Raw genomic sequence first — 24,906 nt, 5'->3', positions numbered from 1 at the left:
GACCCATTTTTCTGATCTACCACTTTTGGCAGGGAGTGCAGCGAGAATGGAGGACACAGGTGACCATAAGCAGCATTAAACAGTGGGGAGGCTGGCAGCACAGTACTGTCCACACTGGACAGTGTGGGATCCTCCCTGTGACCCTGACAACAAAGCAACAGCAGGAAGTGGTGCAGTGCTGCTGGCCATGGCTGCCACCAGCAACAAAAACACAGAAAGCCTTTTAAATATTGCAAAGACAGAAATGAAATCCTTCTCTTCTATGCAATGCTTGCCCTTCCTCAGCAGAGGTCAAATCAATATGGGAACAAGCAAAGTCAATGGCTTATTTCAAGGAGTTTTGAATTGGGCTTTGTAGGAAAAAAGGCATCAGCCTTGTTTCAAACTCCAGGAAGACACATTGGTATTTCCATTCCACATCTATTTGTAGCACAGAAACGTGACTTTGTTCCTTTTTAGTCCTGTTTAGATGTTACATTACTTTAAAATAAAGTCTGTCTGGAAAGACCAATCAAGTTTAGGGCTGGAATTATCCCTGGAGAAGCTTGGGGATCCCCCTTGTTAGTGAATGAGGAGCACCTTGAAGGAAGTTAAGGAGAACAATGTGGTTGTAATTCCCCATCCTTTCTTCTGGAGTCTGTCAGTAGCTGTGCTGTGCTGCTGGGTGGTGATCCCAGCACACACAAACACAAACACACAAACACACTCACACACACTAACACGGCCGCCAAACCCCACACACGGCATCAGCAGCTTACTGCACAGCCTGGAGAACATGAACAGCAGCAGAAAGGGAACTTTCCCATAATTTCTGGGGATATGCTGCAGTTGTAGGCCAACTTACATAACTGATTTAGCTGAACAAAATTGCTTTCTGCCTTTAATCTGCTCAACAGTTTATCTTTGCAGCCGTGATCGGCTGAGCTCTCTTTAAACCGTTATGGATTAGCATTCTGCTGAAACACGTTAAAAGCTTAGCTTTGTTTATTTTTGTCAAGAAAGGGGGAGGGATATCAGGTTAAATGTTCAGGCAGCAGTTTATGAATGGCTGCTTCCCTTGCACAGCAATCAATATGCTCAGGTACTGAATGCAAGGCACAGCTAAGTGCTTTGAGTGGCAGCACTAGTTGCTGGAATAGGAATATCTGTGAATTTACTATTAAAAATAAAATAAGAAAAAAAGAAGGAACTTTAATAAATTTGCATTATTATTTTAATCTATAAATACAAAATGTAATCCAGCATTCAAACAGTTCATCACACCCACCAGCTCTGTATGGAAGACCAAAGAGTAAATGATCTGAAAACTTAATTAATAAGGTTGGTTGAGGATTTTACTAAGTTTGCATTATTGATGTGATTTGGAGACAGAAATCCTGCCAAAAGCAATCTTTCTGTCATTCAGCTGCAGGAAAACAATACACCATAATGGAAATAAACCACCAAACAACTGGAACCTCATCCACACCACTTACAAAGAGGTGCTCAGATAATATTAGCCAGCTGTTCAGTTAATTCTCACAGTGGATTCATCAACTATGCAAGTGGTTGTTCTATTAGAACATGACCGTACGGATCCAGGTTCAAATTTCTACTACAAACTGATCAGCACAATATACCAATTTAAATGAAATCCAACAATTACCACACTTCTTTGACCTCTGTGTAGTCAAAATGATTTGCAGATGCCAGCCTGGAATGGAGTAAGAGGTTGTGTTCCTGAGTGTTGCCAATACTCCTCTGGAACACTATTCCACGGAAACACTGATTCTCTGAACAGTTGTGCTGGCAACCCTGTAATCTTGGAACTTTCTTATCTAAAATGGAGGAAGTAGGCACTTGCACATTCTTCAGAGCAACACAGACACTAGAGAAGTTAAAAGAACAGCGTCCAGTGATGCTAGGAAAAAATAAAAACATAAACCTGGAAAAGTAATTCAGAAAAAAAGGAGGAAAAAATCCAACTTATTTGTAATTTGTCTGTTTTTTCTTTTGCTTTCTTATGAAAGATCTTAATTCAGCACATTCCAGTAAACGGCCATTTGCTATTAATTTATCTTCTTTCTGACAGCAAGTGGAGCACCATTCCAGAGTTTCAACATTCCCTTGATGCTGCTCTGCTTAATGCTTGTGTGCTATTTAAACAAAGCATATTCCAACCAAATCTGACTATATATGGAATTCCCTGACAAGTAAAACTTTGGATGCCATACAAAAAAGAGCCATGAAAACAGAATACACACAAACTCCACTCCAGACTGCGCAAACTGGGCATGTACTACACCAGGCTCTTGGTGGCAAAGGTCAGGTACCCAGTGTGCCCAACCACCTCCCTCAGTGGCACGCCACTCTTGAACTGCACAGTCCCTTGCTGCAGATTAGCACACGAGCTGCCTTGATGTGATGGGCTGCTGCTGTCAAAGCCAGTGCTAGAATTATCCTCAGCTGCTTTTCCAAGGTCAGGGATTTGCAGGCTAACTGTCCTTACATTGTACACTCGGAGCAGAATTTCCAAGGTGTTAATCTCTGTGAAACCAGATTCTTCCATCGCCAGGCAGGTTCTTTGAACTTGTTCAATGCAGGGAGAGAAAGAGCAGATGCGGCCACCTGCAAAATAAGACAGGTAGTGGAAAAGAGGGCAAAAGCCAAAATGAAGCACTTTTCATCTTTTTTCAAATTCTCCCAGATACCCATAGAATTACTATTATATAGACAAAGTGGAAACATTCTTCAAGAAAATCTTCACATGGCAACTTTGTTGGGTTAAAATGTCAGCACAAAATCAAACAGGGACAACTCCACACGATACGTCAGACCCTTTAAAAACAGCAACAGCAACTTCATTCATCTTCCACATCCAATGTTGCCCTCGACATTTGCTCAAGCAAAACTGTTAAAGTTGATCCCTTTAGAGCAACAACTCTTTTGGAATCACTCTCCACTGCTCTGGACTGAGGCACCAAACTGCAGCTGGCACGTACACAAAGGCAGAAGTCATTCTCCACACACTGCCCAGCGCTGGAGCCCCAGCGCTGCGCACACGCCCCTGACAAAGCGGCTGTGTTTAGCCAAGGACGATGGTATGCGTGGACAGAATAAAGGGAGCTCTCCAGGCCATAGATGGAGTGCTGTTAAGGCTTTACCCTTTTAGTCAAGCTGACTAGCATGTCTCCTGAGCATTGAAGTTTATTGGATATCACATCGTGCAGGCTTACAGCAAATGTTGTAAAACTCAAGGACTTTTAAGCGATAAACTAACACTGGTCTACTTGTCTATGCAGAGTTCTGATTTTTGATTCTTAATACGGGCTATTAATAGGCCCCCTACACCTTTCTAAGTCCTACAATGTCACCTTAACAGCTGAGAATAGAATGATTCAGATTTACTCTGAAAAGCCACAGCCAAATCAGATCAAAGAATTATAAGGACACTGTCTGCCATAAGGCCAGGGCATGTGCTTTCACCCAGGACACAGTGTCCCCCCAAGGCAACTGCCCTTCCTGAAAAGCTTTTGTGCAGGAGGAAGGAACACTGGGCAATGCAGCTTCAGCTATTGTTTCATTTATTACAATTAGATGAAGATGCCTGCTGACCTGATTTGCATTCCTCCCCAGTCCTCTCCGGGGCTCCAGTCAAACCTTACAATACCAGTCATCTAAGCAGTTAAAGAACCCGTGCAAGCCAGAGCAAAGCATCCTGCTAAAAATAGAGGCAATGCTAGGACTACATGAAGCCTGCTTTATCTCAAACTCCCCTTTTATTTTTTTTCTTTTTAGTTTCTAAAGTCAGATCTCTAAAAAAAGAAAGCATCAGGTCTGAAAGCGTCACTGTAGCACTCCAGTTGCTGTGCAGCAAGGATGTGCTGGGTACTGCCTGGGGAAGAACACTTTCCACAAGCATTAATCCACCATACGCTAAGCAGGATTTAATTTGAGTCTTCAAATAAAGTCTCTGCACCAAGGGGTTCTTATCATGAATCTTCAGAACAAAGTACCCTGGACAAGTAATTCCCTGGAGTGACAATTAAAACCCAAATCTAATGATCACCTGCAAAACTAATGCTGGTATGTGTCTTTATGAACCAAATCTGTTGATGCTGATTTAATTGCACGCCCAGTCCATTAACTCCCATGAAATTAGATTTGTATGTTCATCAGGATGGCCAGCAGTACCAAAATGTTCCTGAATCTGACAGCTACTCTTTTCTGGCCAAAGACTTACACACTCTACCCTGGCTGCAGATGTAAAACAGAAAAGCTCAGGCAAAAAATTCTGTTACATAATAAGAAAGCTACTATGATGCACACATGTTACAAAGAAAGAATTTATATTCTTATTGTGTAGGGAACTGAACAAATGTCTGACTTAACGAAATGTCAGCTCACAATAACTCTTTGTCTGCAAAGCAAGAATCTGAGAGACCAGAGACTACTACTTCATTCAGGCTTTTTGGTTTTGAGGTTTTATATCGCAATAAAGAAAGCAAAATATATTTACATTTACAGTAAGCCTGTTCTTATTTATTCTGACTCTAAGAGTTTGAAGATAGGTTTAGGCTTTTGAATTCACATGCTGCTCTGGATTTACAGTCAAAAACTCAAAGCCTGCACACAGCTGTTGCCATACAAACTGCAAAGCCACCTACGGTTCTTGTCAAGCCTTCAATTAAAGGCAGAGCACCCTTCCTCTTGCCTGGGGCTGGTCAGCTGAGCACAGCACTTCAACACCAAACTTGGTGAAGATTTATCAGGCTGCCTCCTCACAGCTGCTGGGGGAAGTAGGGTTACAGAAAACAGGCTTTCAAGGTGTTTAATAAGGAAGAAAGCTCTTGCTTGCAGTAGCAAATATCCAGAAGGCAAGCACAAAAAATAACTTTACTTCCTGCACTGCAGGAAGTTTCTCAGGTGTGAAAGATGAGAAAACAGTGAACTGCTGGTATTCCATCTACCTGAGACCATCCAATGTGTTTTAATAGTTCTGTCAATTTTGTTTTCCCCTTTCATGCCTACAGCTCTTTATTTTTATACATCCCTCCCAAATGAATATACCTACAAAGGGCTTAGAAGCAAACCCATCAAGCATCTGTCCTTACAGATCCAAACAAGTGGGAGAGGAGTCCCCTCTGCTTTTTCCTGTACCATCAGGCAGGCCAGATCTGACTTGCAGCTACAGGCTGGAATTATGTGATTAAGCAGATATTAGGAGTGAAGACTGGAAAGCTACAGTTAGCAGAAGGCTGGAAGGCAAAAATGAAATTGCAGTTCCAGACTGCGAGAGGCTGTCTAAAATAGAAACATTTGGAAGTTTCAATTCCTATGGTGTGTTTAGACCAGCAAAAAAAAAAAGAAAACCAGCACTTAGAAGGACATGCTCATCTGTCCCAGGAGCAGAGACACTGTCATCTTGAACAGAGCAGATGCTTCTGAATTCTGCACTCTGTGGGCTGCCCTCTGTACCCAGCTGGACTACTAGCTAGAAACACCCCTTCTGCCACAATCACCAAACAAATACAAACCTAGATTTCAGCATTCACAGTTCTCAGACTCTTTGAGAGCCCTCTTGTCCTTTAGACACCAAGAGGCTTCTAGGGCTTAAAGCACTTGAATATGCATTGCTTTGTCTTGCCCTGCCAAGGATTCCTTAGTGAATGAAGAAAAGACATGAACTCCCCCCCTCTCCTCCCTGGGGCACATTGCTCTGTCTGTGGATCACAAAGGGATGGACTAGACTAGAGAGCAGTGAAAACATCTGAATGGAAACTTTTTTGTACAAATTGCGTTTGTGTTCTTTCAGAGCTCTCCTTTTAGGAGAGCTACCGTTCCTAAATTTGGTTAATGAGATCTGTGTGTCATCATAAATTGATATAGTAATTATGAGAGATTAATCCTGTTCACATTGGGAAGCTGTGTGAGCTTTTTGATCTCAAGAGCTGTCTAAAAATGTGTTTATTCATGTATAATGCATCTGACAAGTGCTACAGTTGAGGAGAAGAAAATAATGAGACTGTATGAAAGACTTAAGTTTTTTTCTACCTTCAGTTTTACAGGGAGTGAGTTAGTTTGAAGCATTAATGGAGAGGTTAAATGTCCTGAATCCACAGCCTGGAACAAGCCCACACAGTCCTGGCAGTCATTGTAACCAGCAATAGGGTCGAGAGGACATGAAAATGCAAGTACAGCTCCAACTGGCATGATTAGAAAAGTGAGCTTAAGGGAAGAGGGAAGCAGAAGATTTTCATCCACACAGTACTGTGCATTTCAACAGACTTCATCTAATTGATAATTGAGGGACCCACCACTGCATCTCTACAAGAAGCCAGTGCCTCAAAAGTTGCCAGAATATTCCTGTGCAACTCTAACAAACAATTTTGTTTGTGGTTTGTCTGAGTAAGACTAACATCTCTACCAGTTCTGTGCTTATGCACTAAAGTGTGTGCTTATGATACAAGAGGAATCAAGTCCAAGAAATATGCTCTTATTTTTGTAGGTTATTGCATGTGTTACAAGTGCTCTGACAGGTTCTTTCACCATCCCAGTATTACTCAGATGATGCACATGTAGTGCAGCACCATTAAGTTTTAGGGAAAAGGGCCAGTAATTTTAGAATGATTCTGTGACATAAAGAATACAGCACAACATTTTTACCTCTGGCAAAAGAACACAGCTTGGGTTTTGGGACTTCAATGCATTGTCATAATTGGAAGATTACGTTACAAAGATCTCAAGGAAGAAAAAAAACCACACAGGCATTATCATTGAGTAGGGGTGAGGCAGGAGAGTCACTGAGCAGCATCACTGTGGCATTTACTCTGTGACAAAAATATTGTCTCTGCAAAAGGGGACAGAATGTCCTTTAAGTGCGTGTGCTCGTGGGCGATTTGATGTAGCTTCCCTGACAAGTGAAATTAGAGGATTTGGCTGTTGGAAGAAATTAAAGGATGTTTCTTGATTCAGAAAAGAGAATTTTCTCCAAATCACTTGCCAGCTCATTAATAGGAGCTTGATGTGATTTTCTGCAAATGTGACCTTAACCTCTGCACTTGTAGGTGCATCATTCAAAAGGAATTTATTCCTGCTCGTTATTATGGGCTGGTAAAAGCATGTAACATGGAAATTAAAGAATCAGTTGGCTCCATACTGGGGAAGAAAACATAACAACTTTCTTCAGTGATCCTTTCATTCCAAACTACTTCCTTCAAACTGCGTCAAAGCCAGTAGCTTTGACTGGCCAGTGAGGATTTTGATGCAGGAATCCTTCTGCTTGACTCTCTACACCTGAAAGAATCACTGGTCCTTCAGGCAGGCCCACTGTGTGCACCTGACCTACCAAGCCCTGACAGACCCAAGCCAGGGATGAATTCGGAGTCCAAGTATTTCACACGGTGAGGGACAGAAGCTGTGCCTCAAAGCCATACCTGGGTGGTTTAAAACTGGGACCATGAATAACCTCTGGAGCTCAAGAAAAATAGCCAGTGAGGCTTGCTACATGGACATGGAAGTGCAGAGGCCCAAAGAGGGAGATGTTCAAAGTGAACTTGATCTGCAGAGTTTTGGGGGGACAACTGACAACACCATGTTACCTGATTCAGCTGTTTTCAAGGATCACAATTTGATAAACTCATAATTTAGGGGCTTTACGATGCTCCAGAGGGAATAGAAAATCTGAATTAAAGAGTAAAATCTTTAAAGAAAGAAAGGAAATAAAAGAGAGGTGGTTTTAATAATTTTGTGACTCAGACTGTTAAACATCATAAGGAGCAACTTAAAATATAAGAGGCTAATCCACCCTAATACATGGCTGTAATTTTCCATCCCCCTACCTTAAAATTTAAAATCTGTATGAAAATTATTGTACCAGTGGGTTTCTCCCTCATCTTCCACAGCTTTGGAAGAAATAGACAGTATTTATGAGAGCAGAGTAGGTGGGTGCAGAATTATATTCAAAGCACTACAGTATTCAGCTGAGAAATGACTGTGAGTCAAAAGTTTCAGGGCATTTAAGAACTGTAGAATATTGAGGATATTTTTGTTACCTCACAATTTTCTCATTTTCCTAATTTTTAAAAGTTTAGCCTGAAGGGGTTAATGTCAACTTCGCAAAAACCAAGGTCAGATATTGGGAACAGCAGCTATGACAACAGAAAAACATTAATCAGCAGATGCTGCAGAAGAAAAACAGTGCAGGTCTGGAAATGAAAGGAAGTTCTGCAGTGCAGCAGTGCCTCAGAGATGCTACAAGCAGCTTTTCTGCTAGAAGTGTGACTGGTGACATCAGCACAAAAAGATGCAGCTGAGATGCCAACCTGAACGTCAGCAGAGAGCATCACCAGAGAACAAGAACCTTCCAGTCACAAACCTACTGTGCCATTTTATTCGTTCAGCTCTTCAGAGGCTGGCAGTGCTTTAAATGGGAGGCCAAGCTGCTCTAAGTAGTGTATTTACAGCATCCTGCAAGGCATAATGTGAGTGATAATTGTACTCTGTAAACAGGATCATTAACACTCAGCCTACTAGGAGCAGCCACTATTCAGGACCTGGAGCTGAAGTGGAAGAGAAAACACTGATCTGATAAGGTTTTGTTAAGGCTGAGAATTCTCCCATATAGTCTCAGCTGAAGTCTATTGTGAGTATTGAGGTTTTAAGGAAGAGAGTAGCTAATGCTATATATAGAATTTGCTTAGTTCTCATTTAATTCAAAATACCTTAAGACTTCAGGGACTAAATTACCACTATCTGGCAGTAGAGCTGTGACATTTGCAGGGCACATCACCACAAAACCCACAGTGTGAATGGTTCAAATGTGACCCTGTCCAGATTTGAGAGAGAGGGCATGGACAGAAAAGAGTGAAACTCATTTCCTGCAGTGATGCTTTCTCACTACACAAACCCTGGAACAGGGTTCACTAACAGCAGAATGTGCACAGGCTGTACTGCAGAAGAGGTTTAGCTCTCTGAAAACAAAACAAAGGAGCACTATTAAATTATCTGCCTGTGGTAGGGAAAGGGAAGCAGTTACAGATAACCTTCTGCCATATTTTAGATTTAACAGCAGTAAAAAAACCACAACAAAACTACCCGCATGACTCAGGATAAAACAGGAAAGTGTGTAAGTTTTTACATGTTACTACTACAATCAATTATATTTTATATGAAAACCGGTTTTTGTGTATATGCAAAATAGCAAAATTTAAAACATGCACCCAGTCAGTCAGGTATGAAGTTACCCAAAAAAGGAGCCTTAGATCAGTACTACATCTCAGACATGGGAGGCTGGTTGCAGCAAAAACTGCAGCAAGGATCAGCAACTTCTCCTTTTGAGTGGCTCATAAAGTGAATGATGCCATTTCACAAACACAAAAATGTGGGATTTTGAAGTATTATTTATATTGCCTAAGCAGATGTAACCTTGTAGCATAGCACAGAAAAGCATAGCCAGATGGCATGGCCGGTTTGGGACTATATTACATTTTCTAGGATTTCAAATGCTGGAGTGAGACAAGGATTCAAAACTTGGAACTGTTCAAGCAGCCCTGCTTAGTATTCTAAGCATGCACCACTTAAATAATTCAAATTGGACTGCGCAATGCAGCGCCTTCTAAGCTGGGAAGTCAGCTGAGTGTTGTGCTCACTAGATTAGATAATTTGAGCATGGGAAGGGCATTGTACAGTGCAGTGATTTTCTTCCCCCCCAGGACACACTGGAAAGCTGCTACAAATTGAGCTGTTACCATTGCAGGTACAGAGTGCTAACAAGGCTCACTCTATTTATTCACTTTTTAAAGGAAGTGTGTTACGTGGGTATCACAAAGCTTTCTAGAAAATTTTCAGTAGTAGCTGAGGTAGCCTAACAGCGGGGCTGGTCCTGACTCAGCAAGGCAGTGCACATTCAGTGACCTTTAAAACCAAGCTTCAATCTTGTGATTTCAAGAAGACTTTGCAATTCACTAGAAGTCCAGTCTGTGATTATATATTTTAACAAAGAACTGGGCCTTGGCACATAATCAAGTTTTTTTAAACTCATGTCCCAGCATGGACACTGTTCAGCACTCTGTGCTCTCTTGATTAGAGAAGTCACTTTTGTAGATGGAAGAAATTTGGCAAAAGTTAATTCAGATGCACACAATTATGAAATTAATTAAAACTTATTCCAGGATAAAAGGATTATTTATTCACTGAAGCCTATTTTTCAATAGGGTAAAGAGGTATAATAAAGTGATGAAATCTGTGCAAAATCTCAACATCAGTTCTCACTTGCTGTCACAATCCCAGAGTAACTGGCATAAGCTAAAACATCCTTTATGTTCCGTTCCCACTGCATCCAATGGCAAACTTCTCACTAGCTCCAACCACAAAGATTTGGGACATAAACTAGTGAGCATATTTAAGTGTAACCACATTTTTTCTTAACATTACCATTGGGGTGCTCTGTTAAATGGGTACAAATCTGCAATGATGGATGTGAACTGAGGCTGAACACCTTTTATACAAACACCTTTCCTCTGAATTGCCAAAGAAAATTGTTTTCAGCATTTATTGTTACTTCTGCTTCCCACACACCTCAGATCTAGCAAAATGCACTTGAGAATGATTCAAAGGAGTTTTTATAAACTGCCCATGCTAATTGTAGCAGCTCTCACAGGCCTGCAGGAAAAAATTGTTCTTCTCCTTTCAAATCCTCCACTGTAAATTGAAGAAGCCTTTTGAAGGTTTTATAGCCTTAGAAATGCCTGGAGATTGACATTTGAGAACAGTGATCACACAAGGGAAAGGAGCACATCTAGTGTATGGCTCAAAGGCAGAGATATGTGCACAGTGCTTCCTGAACAGAAAGAGAAAAATGCAGTTACCTTCAGCTTTTAATGCTGACTTGGCATGTCCTATGGCTTCCCACGGAGATGGAATATCTAGGAACACGGCATCTGCAATGTTTGAGACCCCAAAGCCATTTTTGCAGACATCCTGGTTGGTCACAGTGACCAGGTGCTCCACCCCGTGCTCCCGAAACTCCTCCCGCGCCTTCTCAGCCCTTTGCTGGTGGAACTCCACTGTGTACAGGTGCCCCGTGGGAGCCACTGTCCGGATGAGAGCATGGGAGAGGGACCCACTGCCTGTACCTAGGAAAGACAAACAACTCATGAAACTGGGTTTGTCAGAGCCAAACATCAGAATTAAAGTCTTCTGCATTCATCTTCCTGCTTGGAACACTTGTTCAAAACTCAAATGAACACAAACCACTTGTTCAGCTCCTGAAAGAGAACAGTCCTTCCTTCACAAGGAGGGAGGGACTAAGTGTCCTAGGAAACAGTCTTCCGGGTTCTCAAAGCATTCATTACAGAATCTGGCAAACCCAGGATCTGTCCTATCTCCCTGGAGTAGGGAACTAATGCTAAGGATCAGCCATAGCTCTAACAACTGCCACATGAGAACACGAGGAAGTAAATGCAACAGGAAAAATTCAGGGAAATTAACTGGAGAGGTTTTTTTCAAAGTGTCAGACTCTTCTAGGGTGAGAAGAGATTAAGGCAAATTTTAACGGATTTTCAAAACCTTACACTTTACTAAACAAAGAAAGATGTTAGCATGGGTCTGTGCTTGAAACTCCTGTTAATATCCATGCAAACAAATGGCCTTCAGGATATGGTTTGCTTTGCACAGATCTCTTAAGAGACATCCTCAACTCCCACTGGAGTTACCCCAGACTAAGGCCTCTTGGCTCCTGGCAGCCACACTGATCAAACAGCTGTTTTCATAGGTCACTTACACACATACTCACCTACACAAGCTTAACTTAGTCTAACAAAGTCTATCACACAATTGTAGGTAACTACAATTGCCACATACAAACAGGGACTGACAATACAAAGATTTTTTTTCCTTTGTTTTAGTTTGATAATTTAGGAAACTTACTTTAAATGATCCATTGGCATATTAAATAGATGGATGACTAATAACAAAGATTTTCACTTAAGAAAACACCCATACACCAATTCCCATTGCAAATTAGTCACTCAAGTGGCATTTAATGGAGTAATCCCCCAATTTCAAAACCCCACAGCAAGCCTGAATTCTCTGTGTTTACTGATTCATAATCCTGTGCTTAGAACACATTTCTCCCGTAGAAATAAAATCTATTTCTAGCTATTTTCAATGACTGTTCAGCCTGAGGCAAGTCCTTTCAGCTAGCATAAATCTTAAAAAACATAAAAAGGACAGAATCTGAAGTACAGCAGCTCAGAAACAAGTAGAAAAGAAATTAATTAGGGGGCACAGGGGCTGGTACAGCCGCTTAATTGGTGCAGTACTTTCCATAATCATCCAGGAAGTCTGAGTTCACTGGCAGATCCCAGGTTCTTGCCCTCTAGTCACATAAGGGGAGGAACACTGCTGTGGCACTGTATTTAATCCGACAGCTCTGAAAGGGGACACATTCAGACTGTAAACAGAGCTCAGGGCCCATGTTTGCCACCGGATCAAGCGGCTGCACCGCAGGATCGGCACCGCTCCTCTGCTCCCCTGGGAGAGGGCTCTGACCCCAGCAGGCAGATGGGCACCCCACTGCAGCTCCAGCAGGGCACGCTGGAGAGGAAGGGAGGGATGGATGGAGAGAGGACCTACAGATTTTAGCACTGGCTTAAGAGAGGTCCAAGAGAAGAGAGAAATATTTACGCACATGCGTTTAGTACAGTGAAAATACAGGCATTCAAGATGATATTAAAATAAAACAAAGAAAAAGCAAAACACATCTACATGTGCATACAGCAAAAACCACCCTGCCACAGCACTTGAAGGATCTAAATGTCAAAGTGAACTTTTCCCTGGTCAAAGGAGTAACAGTAGCACAGCAGCCATGCGGTAGTAAAAACTCAATATATGTGGATAACAAAGATATATGTGGATAACAAAGAAACAGCATTCCATTGATAGGTTTTTAATGACAAAAGCAGGGAACTATTGCTCCCAGGATGCTAAAGACTGAAATGTTGCCTTTGCATTTCATGCCAAAAGGGAGGATTACACAACTGAGAACTGTTGTAAAATGAGGAAATTTAATTATTGTACCTCTCAAATGTGTAGTGCTGCACACTTTCTGCATCTCTCTCTGCTAATCTGCAGGAGGGAACAAGCCTGAGCTGTAAGCAGAAGAGTGAGGCAGCTTGTGCATGTATCCAGTTTCCTTGTTCATATTCTTTTACATTTTTAATCACTTTCCTTTTAAATCTGCTCTTAAAAACATCACAGAAGATACCATTTGTCTTCTCCAGAGGAAAATCCATTAAGATATTTTGGCTTCTTTTCTAAAACTCTCATTTTATTCACAAACACTCCAAGCCAAACCCTGAACTAAAACCAAGAAGCTGGAAGTCACCACTTGCAGGCGTATTACAGACAGAGCTTTTGTTAAACAAGGTTGCCAGGAATTATTTATTGTTGACTGGCTACCATAAACATGAGAACAATACATATGTATCACATTTTAACATATCAAATTCTATCACATTAATATTATTAATGGGAGCATTTCTGAAGATGCTGCCTGTCTTCTCCATGACAGCACTCTGAAAACTGCAGGAAACAAGATGGTTATGAATCACCTACTGTTGTAAAAATCTCTCCTAGAAAATATATTCTGAACCCAGACATGTGACATGATGATGACCCTTAACTCTCATGTGCCAATAGATCAGCACATTTGATGTGACCCATTAATATGAGTCTGGCAGGAGTCCACACCTGCCACAAGCCCTAAAGCCCAATCAGCACTGTCTACACTAGGCAGGGGTTCAACCCTATGTTTTTGTGATGTTGTAGAAGGGGAAATGAATGTTTATATTTACCTTCTTCCCCACAAAGGTGCAACATTCAACATTTTTGTCCTCCTGCAACCATCTCAATTTCTCTTTGTCCTTATTTCAAAATCACTACTGATGAAAAGCAAAATATGACTCTAAGAGTCTTAGGCACCTGTCTGGAGTAAGTTCTAGTCGGGTACAAGTTTCCTTGGGAAATGAAATGTATCCTAGCACGACACAGAATCAGTCAGGGCAGCAACAATACCTGAGGAGTACTACTGCCGACATAGCAGAACGCTATCAAACCAGAAACAGCACACCTGAATTACCTGTGTACAAATTACCTGAACCAAAAAACTGGATACTCAAAAATTAACATTTTGTATCAGAAGAGGCAAGATCAGAACTGGAAGAACTTCAGTGGATTTTCTTTCTCATAGAGGTGCAGTGAAATGTCTGTGTTCCTGATATGACCTAGAAAGCAGAAGGTAAGACAACTAGAACAACTAATTTATAATTTTTACACCAGGATGCTCCCCTTCTGACAGCCTGCACAATAAATAGCCTTAGAAACTGGTTGCTCTCTACCACAGGACAATGCTCACTTGACTACCATGTTTTAATCATGAATGGACTCTACAGAAAAGAAGTAAAACAACAACAATTCAAACTGTACTGAAGACAACCTTAGCAGCAGAGCTGCTGCTTTAGAGCTCACTTAGGTGAGCACTTATGTCATTGCTAATTTTCACTCAGAAAATGTGATGCTCTTTTACATTGACTCTTCTGTGATCTCAAACATCTTAGTCAAAAAGCAGACATCTGCATTGCAGGCATTTAATGAGACACCGCAGGGGCCCCAATATGCCACACTCAAAGCTCAACATCTGAGGAGGCAGCACTGTGCAGGGGATCAGCACAGTGTAAACCAGGAATGGGCTCCACTTCAGTCTAAAGGCAGGAATTAAGCTCCTGTGTTACATCCATGATTTAGGTGGCTAATGGCCCTGCACACTGATGCAGTATTCTTTCCTTCTTCTTGGACTCAAGCACACAACATTCTCCTTCTGTGATACATATAAGGTTTGGGGAGTGGTTTTGCCCCTCTGCCAAAACAAGCAGAACACTGCAGTTTTAGGATTTCAGTCCTAGCAAGTGGACATCTGTATAAAACACTCTAGCTCAGCACCTACTGATAGCTCCTTCTGATTTGCAGACAAGCAAGTACTAATCAGATGAACTTCTCAACTGCCCTGACCTCCAACAGATCTGTTCTTTTCTCTCTTATTCAAGTGTGAGGTTTTTTACAGAGAAGCCTCCACACACCTCAGCCATCTTGAAACAATGACCATGTTAAAATAACTTCTCACCTTCTCAAAAGTGGACAATATCTGAGCTGTTCAAAAATACAGCATGTTATTTCAGCACAGAATACTGCCAAGACTGTCACCACAGCATCACAGCACTTAACTGATATAAGATACAAAGTACATTTTACACTGTTTTCTGTTAGTCTGGTTTCCTTATTGCAAAGGATATTTGTCTAATCCCCTGGAATCCTACCCATGCCATAAATATAAGTGACCTGATTCTGTGTTCCACTACATTTTCTCTTTGCAGGCTATTGCTTGGCTTGTCTTCCCTAGAAGTTTCTCATCATGGTGCTTCTTTTTAAAAAAGGAGCTACAAACTGTCATTTAGGATTTATAGATGTGTACACTGTGTGTAAGCAAAAGCATTTTGGAATAAAGCTGAATAAGCTCTTAAGTGCATAAAAAGGTTCGTATTGCTTGGAAACAGGAAAAAAAGAAAAGTATGCAAAGTGTTATTTAATACTGGGTCTCTAAAATATCTAGTAACATTTTAGGAGAGCTTAAGCTTCTGATGCAAAATTTGGCTACCTAAGATATTCTGAAATGCATAAATACAACAAAACAATGACAGTGTTGCTCTATTTGTCTCCTAGCTACACCACTTAGTACTAGCAAATAGTAAGATAGGTCATGAATCAGCCATGAGAACGGAAAGAGCCTCAAAACCAAGGGAAAATTAATCTTGAGACAGAGCTAACAACTCCACAGCTAAAATCTGTCAAGAAACACTGAACAGACTGCTCACTCTACATGACAAGTTTTTGTAATGACTTATAATGAATACATGAAAAGATATTAAGCATTTGATGGAAATTATCCTAAATATCTTCCTGGGAAGATAGTCAAGGGTCCAAATCATGGTGACAGAGGTAAGACACAGGAGGAGCAGGGACAGAGAAAATGAAGAGGGGGAGGGAGAGAATTTCAGGGAGTTGAACTGATGGATGAAAGAGAAAACACCTAATAAAAAAAAGTTCACTTTACAGTCAAGAAATTCCCATGACAGAAAATTAGCTTATCTGCCTATCTGTCATGGACACCATGCTGAAGCAGGCATTTTAATTTTAGGCAACGGGCTGGAGGCCAGAGAGGGCCTCTGCTCACTGACCAGACTGAGAAGCTGAGTGAAGGACAGTAGGGAGGTTTTCAAGGCTGGCACTGCCTACAAAAGAATATGAAGAATTAATTTTTCTTTAGAGATTCAAGTGAATAAATACGTTTTCCTTATAGATTCAAAAGTCTGAATTTTTTTAGGAAGGAATCTTCTACAGAATGAACATAATATGGTTAACAAGAGGGTTAGGTTCAGAGCTGCATGAGAAGTGTACTTGCTGGTCAGGTGAAATTACAAGATCAAAGTGAGTCCAGAAAGTCTGGAAACAAACACTTTAGGGTAGGAACAGCATTCCTCATCAGCTAATGACAGCCACAAGTCTGAATACATTACAGTGATGCCTCATGTGGTCAGAGATTTGGTTCACAGAATCATCACAGACTCACAGAATGGTTTGGGCTTAAAGATGTCCAACCCACCTGTCTGGGGCAGGGACACCTTGCTACTAGACCAGGCTGCTCAAAACCCATCCAGTCTGGGCTTCAACACCTCCAGGGATGGGGCATCCACAGCTTCTCTGGGCAATCTGTGCCAGGGCTTCAGCACCTTCACAGTAATGGGTTTCCTCCTAATACATCTTTCAGTTTAAACCTATTAGCCCTTGTCCTATCACTCAGTGCCCTTGTCAAATTCCCTCTCCCCAGCTCTCTTGCAGCTCCTTTAGGTACTGGAAGGTGCTATAAGATCTCCCTAGAGCCTTCTCTTCTCCAGGCTGAACAAGTCCAGCCTGTCTCCACAGGGAAAGTGCTCCAGCCCCCTGCTCATATTCATGGCTTCCTCTGGACTTGTTCCAATAGATCCACATCTTTTCTACAGCCCCTCTGTTGGGGGCCCAGCACCACTTCAGTGCTTTGGTGTGGCAAGAGCAACATTGTGGTTTATGACATTTGTACTGATGAGGCCTTCCTAGCACTTGAAGAGGTGCTATACAAGGATCAGGTTTTTCAATTCTTCTCTCACTCTAGCCAGAACAGCTGCTAAGAGGTAGATAAGGGAGACATTACAAAACACAGACATAATTTGTTTGGGCACATTCCAGAATCAAATTAACTTTGATCTATACTTCACACTAAAAACAGAGCTGCAAACAATTTAGATGTACTTATAACACAAAAATAATGAAGACATGAGCAGTATTTGTCAAAAAGTCTATAAGCACTTCAGAAGAGTCATAAGCATACAGCTGACTTGCTGGGACTCCACAATAAACTCTTAATCATTTATTAAGTATCCATTAATCATTAAGTCCTCATTAATTTTTTATGAGTGAACTCTTTAACAAAATCTATACCCAGGCTGTGAGTTTGAAAATTTCATAATTGATTTTGAGAAGCTCTAGTGTAAGGCTGGGTGGCAGCTCCTATTACTCCTTCTCTGAGAAACCATGAGAACCCAGAACACCGCTCTCAGCCTTCAGAAATCCAGTCCCTCAGCTCAGAAACCCATTGCTGTGTAGCAATGAATAGGGTTTAGCAATTTTTAATTTGGGATTTAGCTGAAGGGAAACAAAAAATCCAATTAACGTTTTTGCTCACGTGAGTCTGATTTTGTGAATGCAGAAGGATCACTGGGATGGTGGTTAAAGTACTTTTTGCTAAATTATGTTTTGTCTAAATACTACACTCCATGGAAGCCAAAATATTTCTGAGATTTATCAGATTAAATGAGATTTCACATGCTGTACTATTAAGACAGGCACTCTTTTACATCTCACCATGGAGAGAGAACAGTAAAAAAGCCTTGATCTGTGGGGACTGGAAAGAAGAGGATTTTGCTTGGAAAAAATATTTGAAAGGTTTCATATTGGTTCCAGTATAGTATTAAAAATAAATGTAAACCCCTCAAAATCAGTTGTCAAATGGAATTATCCTACAGAGAGCCTAGCCTGGGAAGCTGAGAATTTGGAGAGTGGGGTGAGACAAAAGAGAAAGATTTAGCCTTTTCTTCTATCTAGGCATTGCTGCACATGCAATAAACACAAATGGGATTATTAGAGTTACCTGACAAGAATGAAACTTTCATACTATTGGGCCACTCACAGCAGATATTTAAGCAGCTATTTTGAGTACCATCATTTTGGAAAGATAGGGCTGTTAAAAACTGTATCCAAGTGTGGAATTTCTTAGAGCAGGGACCAATATTTTAAAGAGATCTTAGCTCTAGTAACAGTGCTAACAGTTTTAAAACTCAACATACCTTTATAAATTAGAAATTAGCAGAAGACAGAAAAAGGATCGTATTCCTACACCTCTGTCATGAAACATCAGGTAGATGCAGAGTCTCCTTATAGCCTCCTCAACAGAGTATGCCTGGGTCATTTTAATTATGCATGTGCTGCTGACAAGCTTGCTCTTTATGTGTTTATTGAAGATGATTAAACATAGTGAAAACTATACTAATATGTTTATATCTTTTAGGACAAATCATGACTAATCAATTTAAACTATATAATTAAAGTAACATAAAATTAATCCCTCTGGTTATTCTACTCCATTTTTATAATCACATGCAGAAGAACATTTATATTCACAGCATTTCAACACAACACAGAGGGTATTTCTTCTTACTTTTTCAATCATTTCTTCTCACAGCTGGGGAGACCAATTCAAAATTCTGCTAGCTTACAATGGCTAAATACAAGACACACCTCTACAGCTGAGTTTGTAAGTCAAGAGGAAAACAGCCCAGCATGTTTTACAGAGCCTGCTTTGCCAGTTCATACAGCAACTGTATATCTAAGTTCAAATAACAAAAAATACTCTGTGCTGATTAATGCTTAAAATACACCTAAACTTGGCAGTAGCAGGAAGCAGACTCAAGTTTTACTATACCAGATTTCCTGTCTTGTTTCTACTCATCACCATTGGGCTGGTTCTGTCTAGCCCACACAAGGTTAATCTAGAGCTAATGATTCTGGATCACCAAACACCACAGAATTTAGGATGGCACCAAAGCAGGCTACATCACCACACTGCAGGCTCCAGCTGTCAATACCTGTCAAGTTTTTAATTCAAAGTAAATCTGCAGTAATCTCTTGCTTCAAGGTTAGCCAGATGGATTTATTATAGTATTCTTTCTTCTTTCTTTTCTTTGTGAACAGTGAACCTTGCAAGCAATACAAACATAACTATAGCTGTAAACTGTTCACTTTGCCTGGAAAGCTGAAGTTGCAATACAATGTCAGTACAAGTGTTAAAATGAACCTAGGGACAGCTTCCCCTTAGCAAAAAGGATTGATTTGTGGCTATGACTTTTGACTCACAACATTTTTGGAAATCATCAAGTGTTTCCATTTCTTAGCTGTTCAGATAAGCAAGAGATTAAACATTTTCATCCTCTCTAGGCACCTTTGACATTACTGAAAATATTTTATATACAGCTCTGTACATTTGACTAGTCTGAGTGAGACAGGACATGGAGCAATTCCAATCTCTTCCCCCTGCCCCCCCAAATAATTTGTTGTTTATTTTTCCCATCCTGTCTAAACATAGCAGGGAGGGGAAGAGCTGATGAATACAGAAACTTCCCAAGACAAAACTAAAAATGTCTGATGGTCCTGCAAACCAAATCACAAACTCACAGGATCCAGCTATTTTCACAGTATCAGAAGCTTCTGCACAGGGCTTTGCCTGCTTCAAGTATGCTGTACAGCAACCAGCTAAACACACTGCCTGGTTCTCAACTGGGTGCAGAGATAAGTGCTGTCTCAGTTGTGTTGGAAAGTGGTCATTATGCCTGAAAAGCCACACAAAATTATGCATGAGTGGGAACAGGAAATGGTAAATGTAAGAAAGTACAGTGCATCACAGTCCTATCATGCTGATCCTTTGCCATATCTATGCGAGAGGGAGGTGTATGAAACTGCTTCAAAAACTGCTCCAACAGCCAGAAAAAACAAGGACAAACTACCTCAGCTGCTATTTCTCCAAACTACAGAGATTCACTCAAATGAAGCAAGCCTCATACCGCCTGTAATAAAGTTATGAGGCCATTATTATAAACTCTATGTAACCAAGATAATATTTATGTCAATTTTCACTCCTTACTGCCAAATTAAGCAAAATTATGAAAGCCGTAATAAATTAAATCAAGTTCAGAAATAAAACACAGCCCTTTGATGAACACATCATCCATTGTATTTAATCAGCGATTTTGCATGAGGTTGTGGTGCTAGAAGTAGATTACACTTGGGAAAAGAAGAATGAAATTTACGTACTTACACGCTACTAACATAAATACTGCCAATTTATTTCTCTTATTAGTTCAACACTCTCACCAGAGTCTCTTTCACCAGGTTATCTCAACTACATCCTCTGAAACTGCAAATTCAAAGCCTGAATCTTGATTTAAATAATGTATTTACAAACATTTTTTAAGTACGTAACAACAGTTTTAGAAAAGGGAAATGAAAATGTTTACATATTTTTCCTAAGAAGATGAATTAACCAAACACATGCTCAGAGCTATACCCACAAAAATGAGGCTGCACACCTTGGTAGCATCAATTTTTCAAGAAACAGCAGCTGATAACATGTGCACATGATACAGAATTCTTCAACATGTGAGCAGGGAAAATTGTATCACAGTGGGAAGAAAGTGCAACTTTTTGCAAAATATAAAGAAAACCCTGTTTTTTTCATGAAAGTGTTGGTGTTAGTGCCTAATAAAGGATTTCAACATAGTAATTATTACCTGATTCACATACTATGGAGCCTGGCTTCAGTTCCAACATCATGGTGATTATGGAGATGTCAGTGGAATACAGGATCTGTGTCCTATGCGGGAGATTCATGGTCCACAGTTCTGGAGTTGGATGAAGAATGAACACCCATCCTCCTTTACTGCAGGTCACTTTGGAGCCATACTTCTTGCCTATGAGGTCTGTGGAATGCCTGATGACCCCGTACTTAGTCTGTGTTACAGAGCCATGCTGCACCTTCACAGGAAACATGGACTCGTGGCCCAGGAACACAATAGCTGTGTCACCATCCTTTATCGTATCTCCATATTCAACAAAACTCATGGTGACAATCTTGTAGTTGGCTGATGATTGTCACCTAGAGAAGAATAAACATGTCAGGAGAGTTTCACAGGACCACGGTGGAGCTGAACCTACAGACATAAAACCAAGTAATTTTATTTTCTCCAATACAGAACAAAACCACACTGTGCAAATAAGATGCTACAAGAGAGCTCCAGGCAGTTCAGGGAGCTGCTCTCCACTGTACTCTTGATCCAATTACAATCAATGGAAGGATCCCACAGATTTGAAAATACCAAGTATTTTTCTTGGTTTATGGTACATTTTAAAGAAAAATCAGGAAACACATTATAATTTACTCAGCCTGCTCCAAAACGTTACTGCAGGTTAGTACCAATTTCAGCACCCTGTTCAATTACAGTTCCTGAGCACTCAGAACATGCTATTAAGTTTAACTTCTATTCCCATCTTCTTGTTTATTTTTGATGATTTACAACATAAAGACATTCTGCTACTTGCCTGTACCTCAATCACCTCTATTAGGACCACTAACAAAAGTATACTTGAAAGTTTTCCAAATGAATGTTTAGAGATAGTCTAAGGCCATTAATTTATACATAAACTTGACTAACTACATGGAAAAATAAAAGAATATTGTGGCCTTTAATTTGCCATTGGGGGTGCAAAGTAATTGTCTGAGAAGTGATCTCTGCTCCAACTAAATGTAAATAACCACTTGCAAGCTAAGGCCAACAGTTGAATCACTTCAGCCCCATGGCCTCAGAGCTGTTTAAGAGAATTACAATTAAATTTTGGTGGCTTTGAGAAGACAATCTAGAAATCAGAAGGTGGCTTACAGTGAAACCTGACATTGCCTTTCAGATAAAGCAGCTAACTGTCTAAGCTGCAGGTTGATCAGTTCATGCAAGAATTGCTTAATGAAGTAACAGGGATCCCAAAGTTAGAAATTAAAGCATATGACAGAAGGCTTTGAAAGTCAGATTTCTGGTACACCATCCCTAGAATCAAAAGCAGTGTTACTTTTAGTTTCAGAATAATTACTGAATTCCAGCACTTTTGTGTCGAATGTTTAAGAGTTTGGTCCTGCTTCATCACTTCAATTAAAAACATTCAGTTCTCAAAGGGCAGTCTGGTGTCTGTAGTCTGGTTCCTGCCTGGAACTCCATGTAGCTCAATGTGCTGTTAAGCAGCTAGATTTATAATTTTTCCACTGCAGTCACCGAGGTTGATAAACAGATGTGCTTGTGGCTGAAACTTCCAAAGCTTATGACATGCTTATTGCATAAGGTGTTCAGATGCCAAGGCAGAGGAGGCTTGTCTGGACATCTGGTGAAACAGTAAGAGCATCCCATGAATTCAGAAATGTACAGATAAAGGACTTTGTGAGATAGAACAAATGTTGTCTTTTATAGCTTGCACCCTATGATTATGTTCATGTATTAATCTTTCATAAATGATACTCAGAGTTCTCATTCCAGATACTTTCAATGCAGTGCAGCTTTCAGCTCTCACAAGTGTCATCTGAAAGGACCTCAAACAGAATCCATTTCTTTCACAGTATTTACTGCAGTTACACCCATGTACAAAAGAATCCTGTAGCAAGCCTGCAGGAACAGGAACGAATTCCTCTCCCTTTGATTACACCAACTGGCTCCCAGCTTCCTTGCCTCCCTTTGAGCCACTACACTTACCACGGCTAATAGTCACAGCAGTGAATCACAGAATTTTTAAGGCTGGAAGGGACCTATAAGATCATCAAGTCCAGCAAGTCCATCCATATCAGTGCAAGCTGACATACCAAGTGACATCCCATCCCTTAGGCCTCACCTGCCACATTATATTCATACATATGGGGTATAATTGGCATCTGAGAAATTTTGGAAGTTTCTTTTCCTTGCCCCCTTGTCAAGGAGCACAGTGAGCTACCACCACTTCCAGTATTCTCCATTGCCTGGTAGTGCAGAGGCTCCCGCACTGTTAAATTTTCCCCCGGGCAGCTCGCAGGGGATTGCTGCAGCACCGTTCTCGTCATACGGTGTGGGGGGAATGGCGGTGGGAGGAAATTGAGGCAGTGCCCCCTGACACGGGGTCAGGACGTCCCTCTGGGCTTGCCATGGCTGCAGCGACCTAAACCCAACGCCCCAAGGGATCTCTCGCAGCCTCACAAACAAAAGCACTAACATGATTGTGTGTTCCCTTCAATCACAACCCAGGTACACATCTCTCTTCCCCGACCAGCTCCCACAGGGACCTGGCAGGCTGCCCCTGCCCCCTCCTTGGCACGGGGAACCTCCGGCAGACGAGGCAGGCACAGCCCTCTCCCTACCCAGGCGCACGCAGGCTGGGGAGTCGCTCCGTGCCCCCGCTCAGAGGTGACCCCGGTGCCAGGCTCCCCTCAGCCCCGTTCCGTATCCCGAGGGCGGTAATGCGGCTCCTACACCCAGCAGCGCATCGGCCCGTGCCAGCGGACCCGGGGACCTCAGCTGCGGGCAGGTGAGAAGCACGGACTGGGCAGGGAAGGGGTGAGAGGCGGCATTCGCCTGCTGGAGAGCAGCGTTAACCCGTAACGGCCCCGGGCGGCAGCTCCGCGGGGCAGGAACGCCCTGGCCCCAGCGCCCCGCGTCCCCGTGGGGACGGTTCTCCCCGAGCCCCGAGCCCTTTACCTCCCCAAGCCCGGCCCGGCCCGGCTCTCCTCACACGCGGAGCAGCCCAGCGCCTTCTTCCGCCTCGGTCGCAGGCTGCTGACGCTCCCACCGCCTCCGCCCCCGCCAGCCCTGCCTGGAGTCGGGGAGTCGCTGCCGCTTGTGCCCGGCGCGATCAGACCTAGTTCCTGCAGCCCTGGTTTTTCGCGCCTGTTTTTCCCTCAGCCCGTCATGCCCACAGCTCCATCAAGGCGCCCGTTCCCCTGAGCCCGTCATGCCCATAGTGCCATCGAAGCATCCATCCCCCTGAGCACACCCGTGCCCTGAGCCACTTCGAGGCGCCTGTCCCCAGCTGTCCCCGGCTGACCGCCCCCGCCCCGTCCCCTCAGCGCTCCTTGCTGGGTTCTGCGGAGTGGGGACGGTCACTGACCACCCTCAGCAGCCCCCAAGGCAGCCCGTGGCGTGCTCCTGCCTCGGGCAGCTGCCCTGTCAGTGAAACGTGACGGGTCCCAGTGGGTCACTGGGAACAGCTGCAGTGGGGACTGAGAGCCCCAGTGGGAACTTGGCGTTCATCACCCGGTGAAGGTGTATGGTGTTTTGAGGGCCACCGCCAGCAGGGCTGAAGCCCCTTCCCCAGGGAATGACTTTGCCATTGGCAGACCTGGGCCTTGCCTCCATGGCCCCCAGGTAGACAGCTTTCAGAAAGTTCTGCATGCCCTTCCCCCAGGGCAGCCTCAAGGAAAGGCAGCTCGAGGCCAACCAAGCTCTTCACAGGGGTTTCATAAGGCTGCAGGAGAAACCACACTGTGGGCTCAGAAGCAGCAGAATTGTTATCTAACCCCCTAACAGCATGGTACTAACTCCTACTTCTGTCTCGTGTTTAGGATCGAAGTGATGTGGAGAGCCCTGCCTGCCCTGTGGTACGGGGGCTGTAGTCAGGAGGCAAGGAGGAGCAAAGGAGGAGAATATTGCCTCATCTTCTGCT

At 42.3% G+C, this 24,906-nt stretch overlaps 1 protein-coding gene across 1 annotated transcript; it reads right to left on the bottom strand.

Moving 5' to 3' along the window:
* Positions 1 to 1,190: 1,190 nt before the first annotated feature.
* On the bottom strand, positions 1,191 to 24,040 carry TRMT61A (tRNA methyltransferase 61A). Its single transcript, XM_059850412.1, has 4 exons — positions 23,943 to 24,040; positions 20,970 to 21,334; positions 10,848 to 11,114; positions 1,191 to 2,607 (listed from the first exon to the last, which is right to left on the bottom strand). Exons 2-4 carry the CDS (start codon positions 21,298 to 21,300, stop codon positions 2,279 to 2,281), a joined length of 927 nt encoding a protein of 308 aa, XP_059706395.1. The 5' UTR covers positions 21,301 to 21,334; positions 23,943 to 24,040; the 3' UTR covers positions 1,191 to 2,278.
* Between the last annotated feature and the right edge of the window lie 866 nt (positions 24,041 to 24,906).

Source organism: Haemorhous mexicanus, chromosome 6, assembly GCF_027477595.1.
Source record: "Haemorhous mexicanus isolate bHaeMex1 chromosome 6, bHaeMex1.pri, whole genome shotgun sequence".
In the NCBI taxonomy this organism is placed as follows: domain Eukaryota; kingdom Metazoa; phylum Chordata; class Aves; order Passeriformes; family Fringillidae; genus Haemorhous; species Haemorhous mexicanus.
This window is presented reverse-complemented; position numbering and strand designations above follow the sequence as displayed.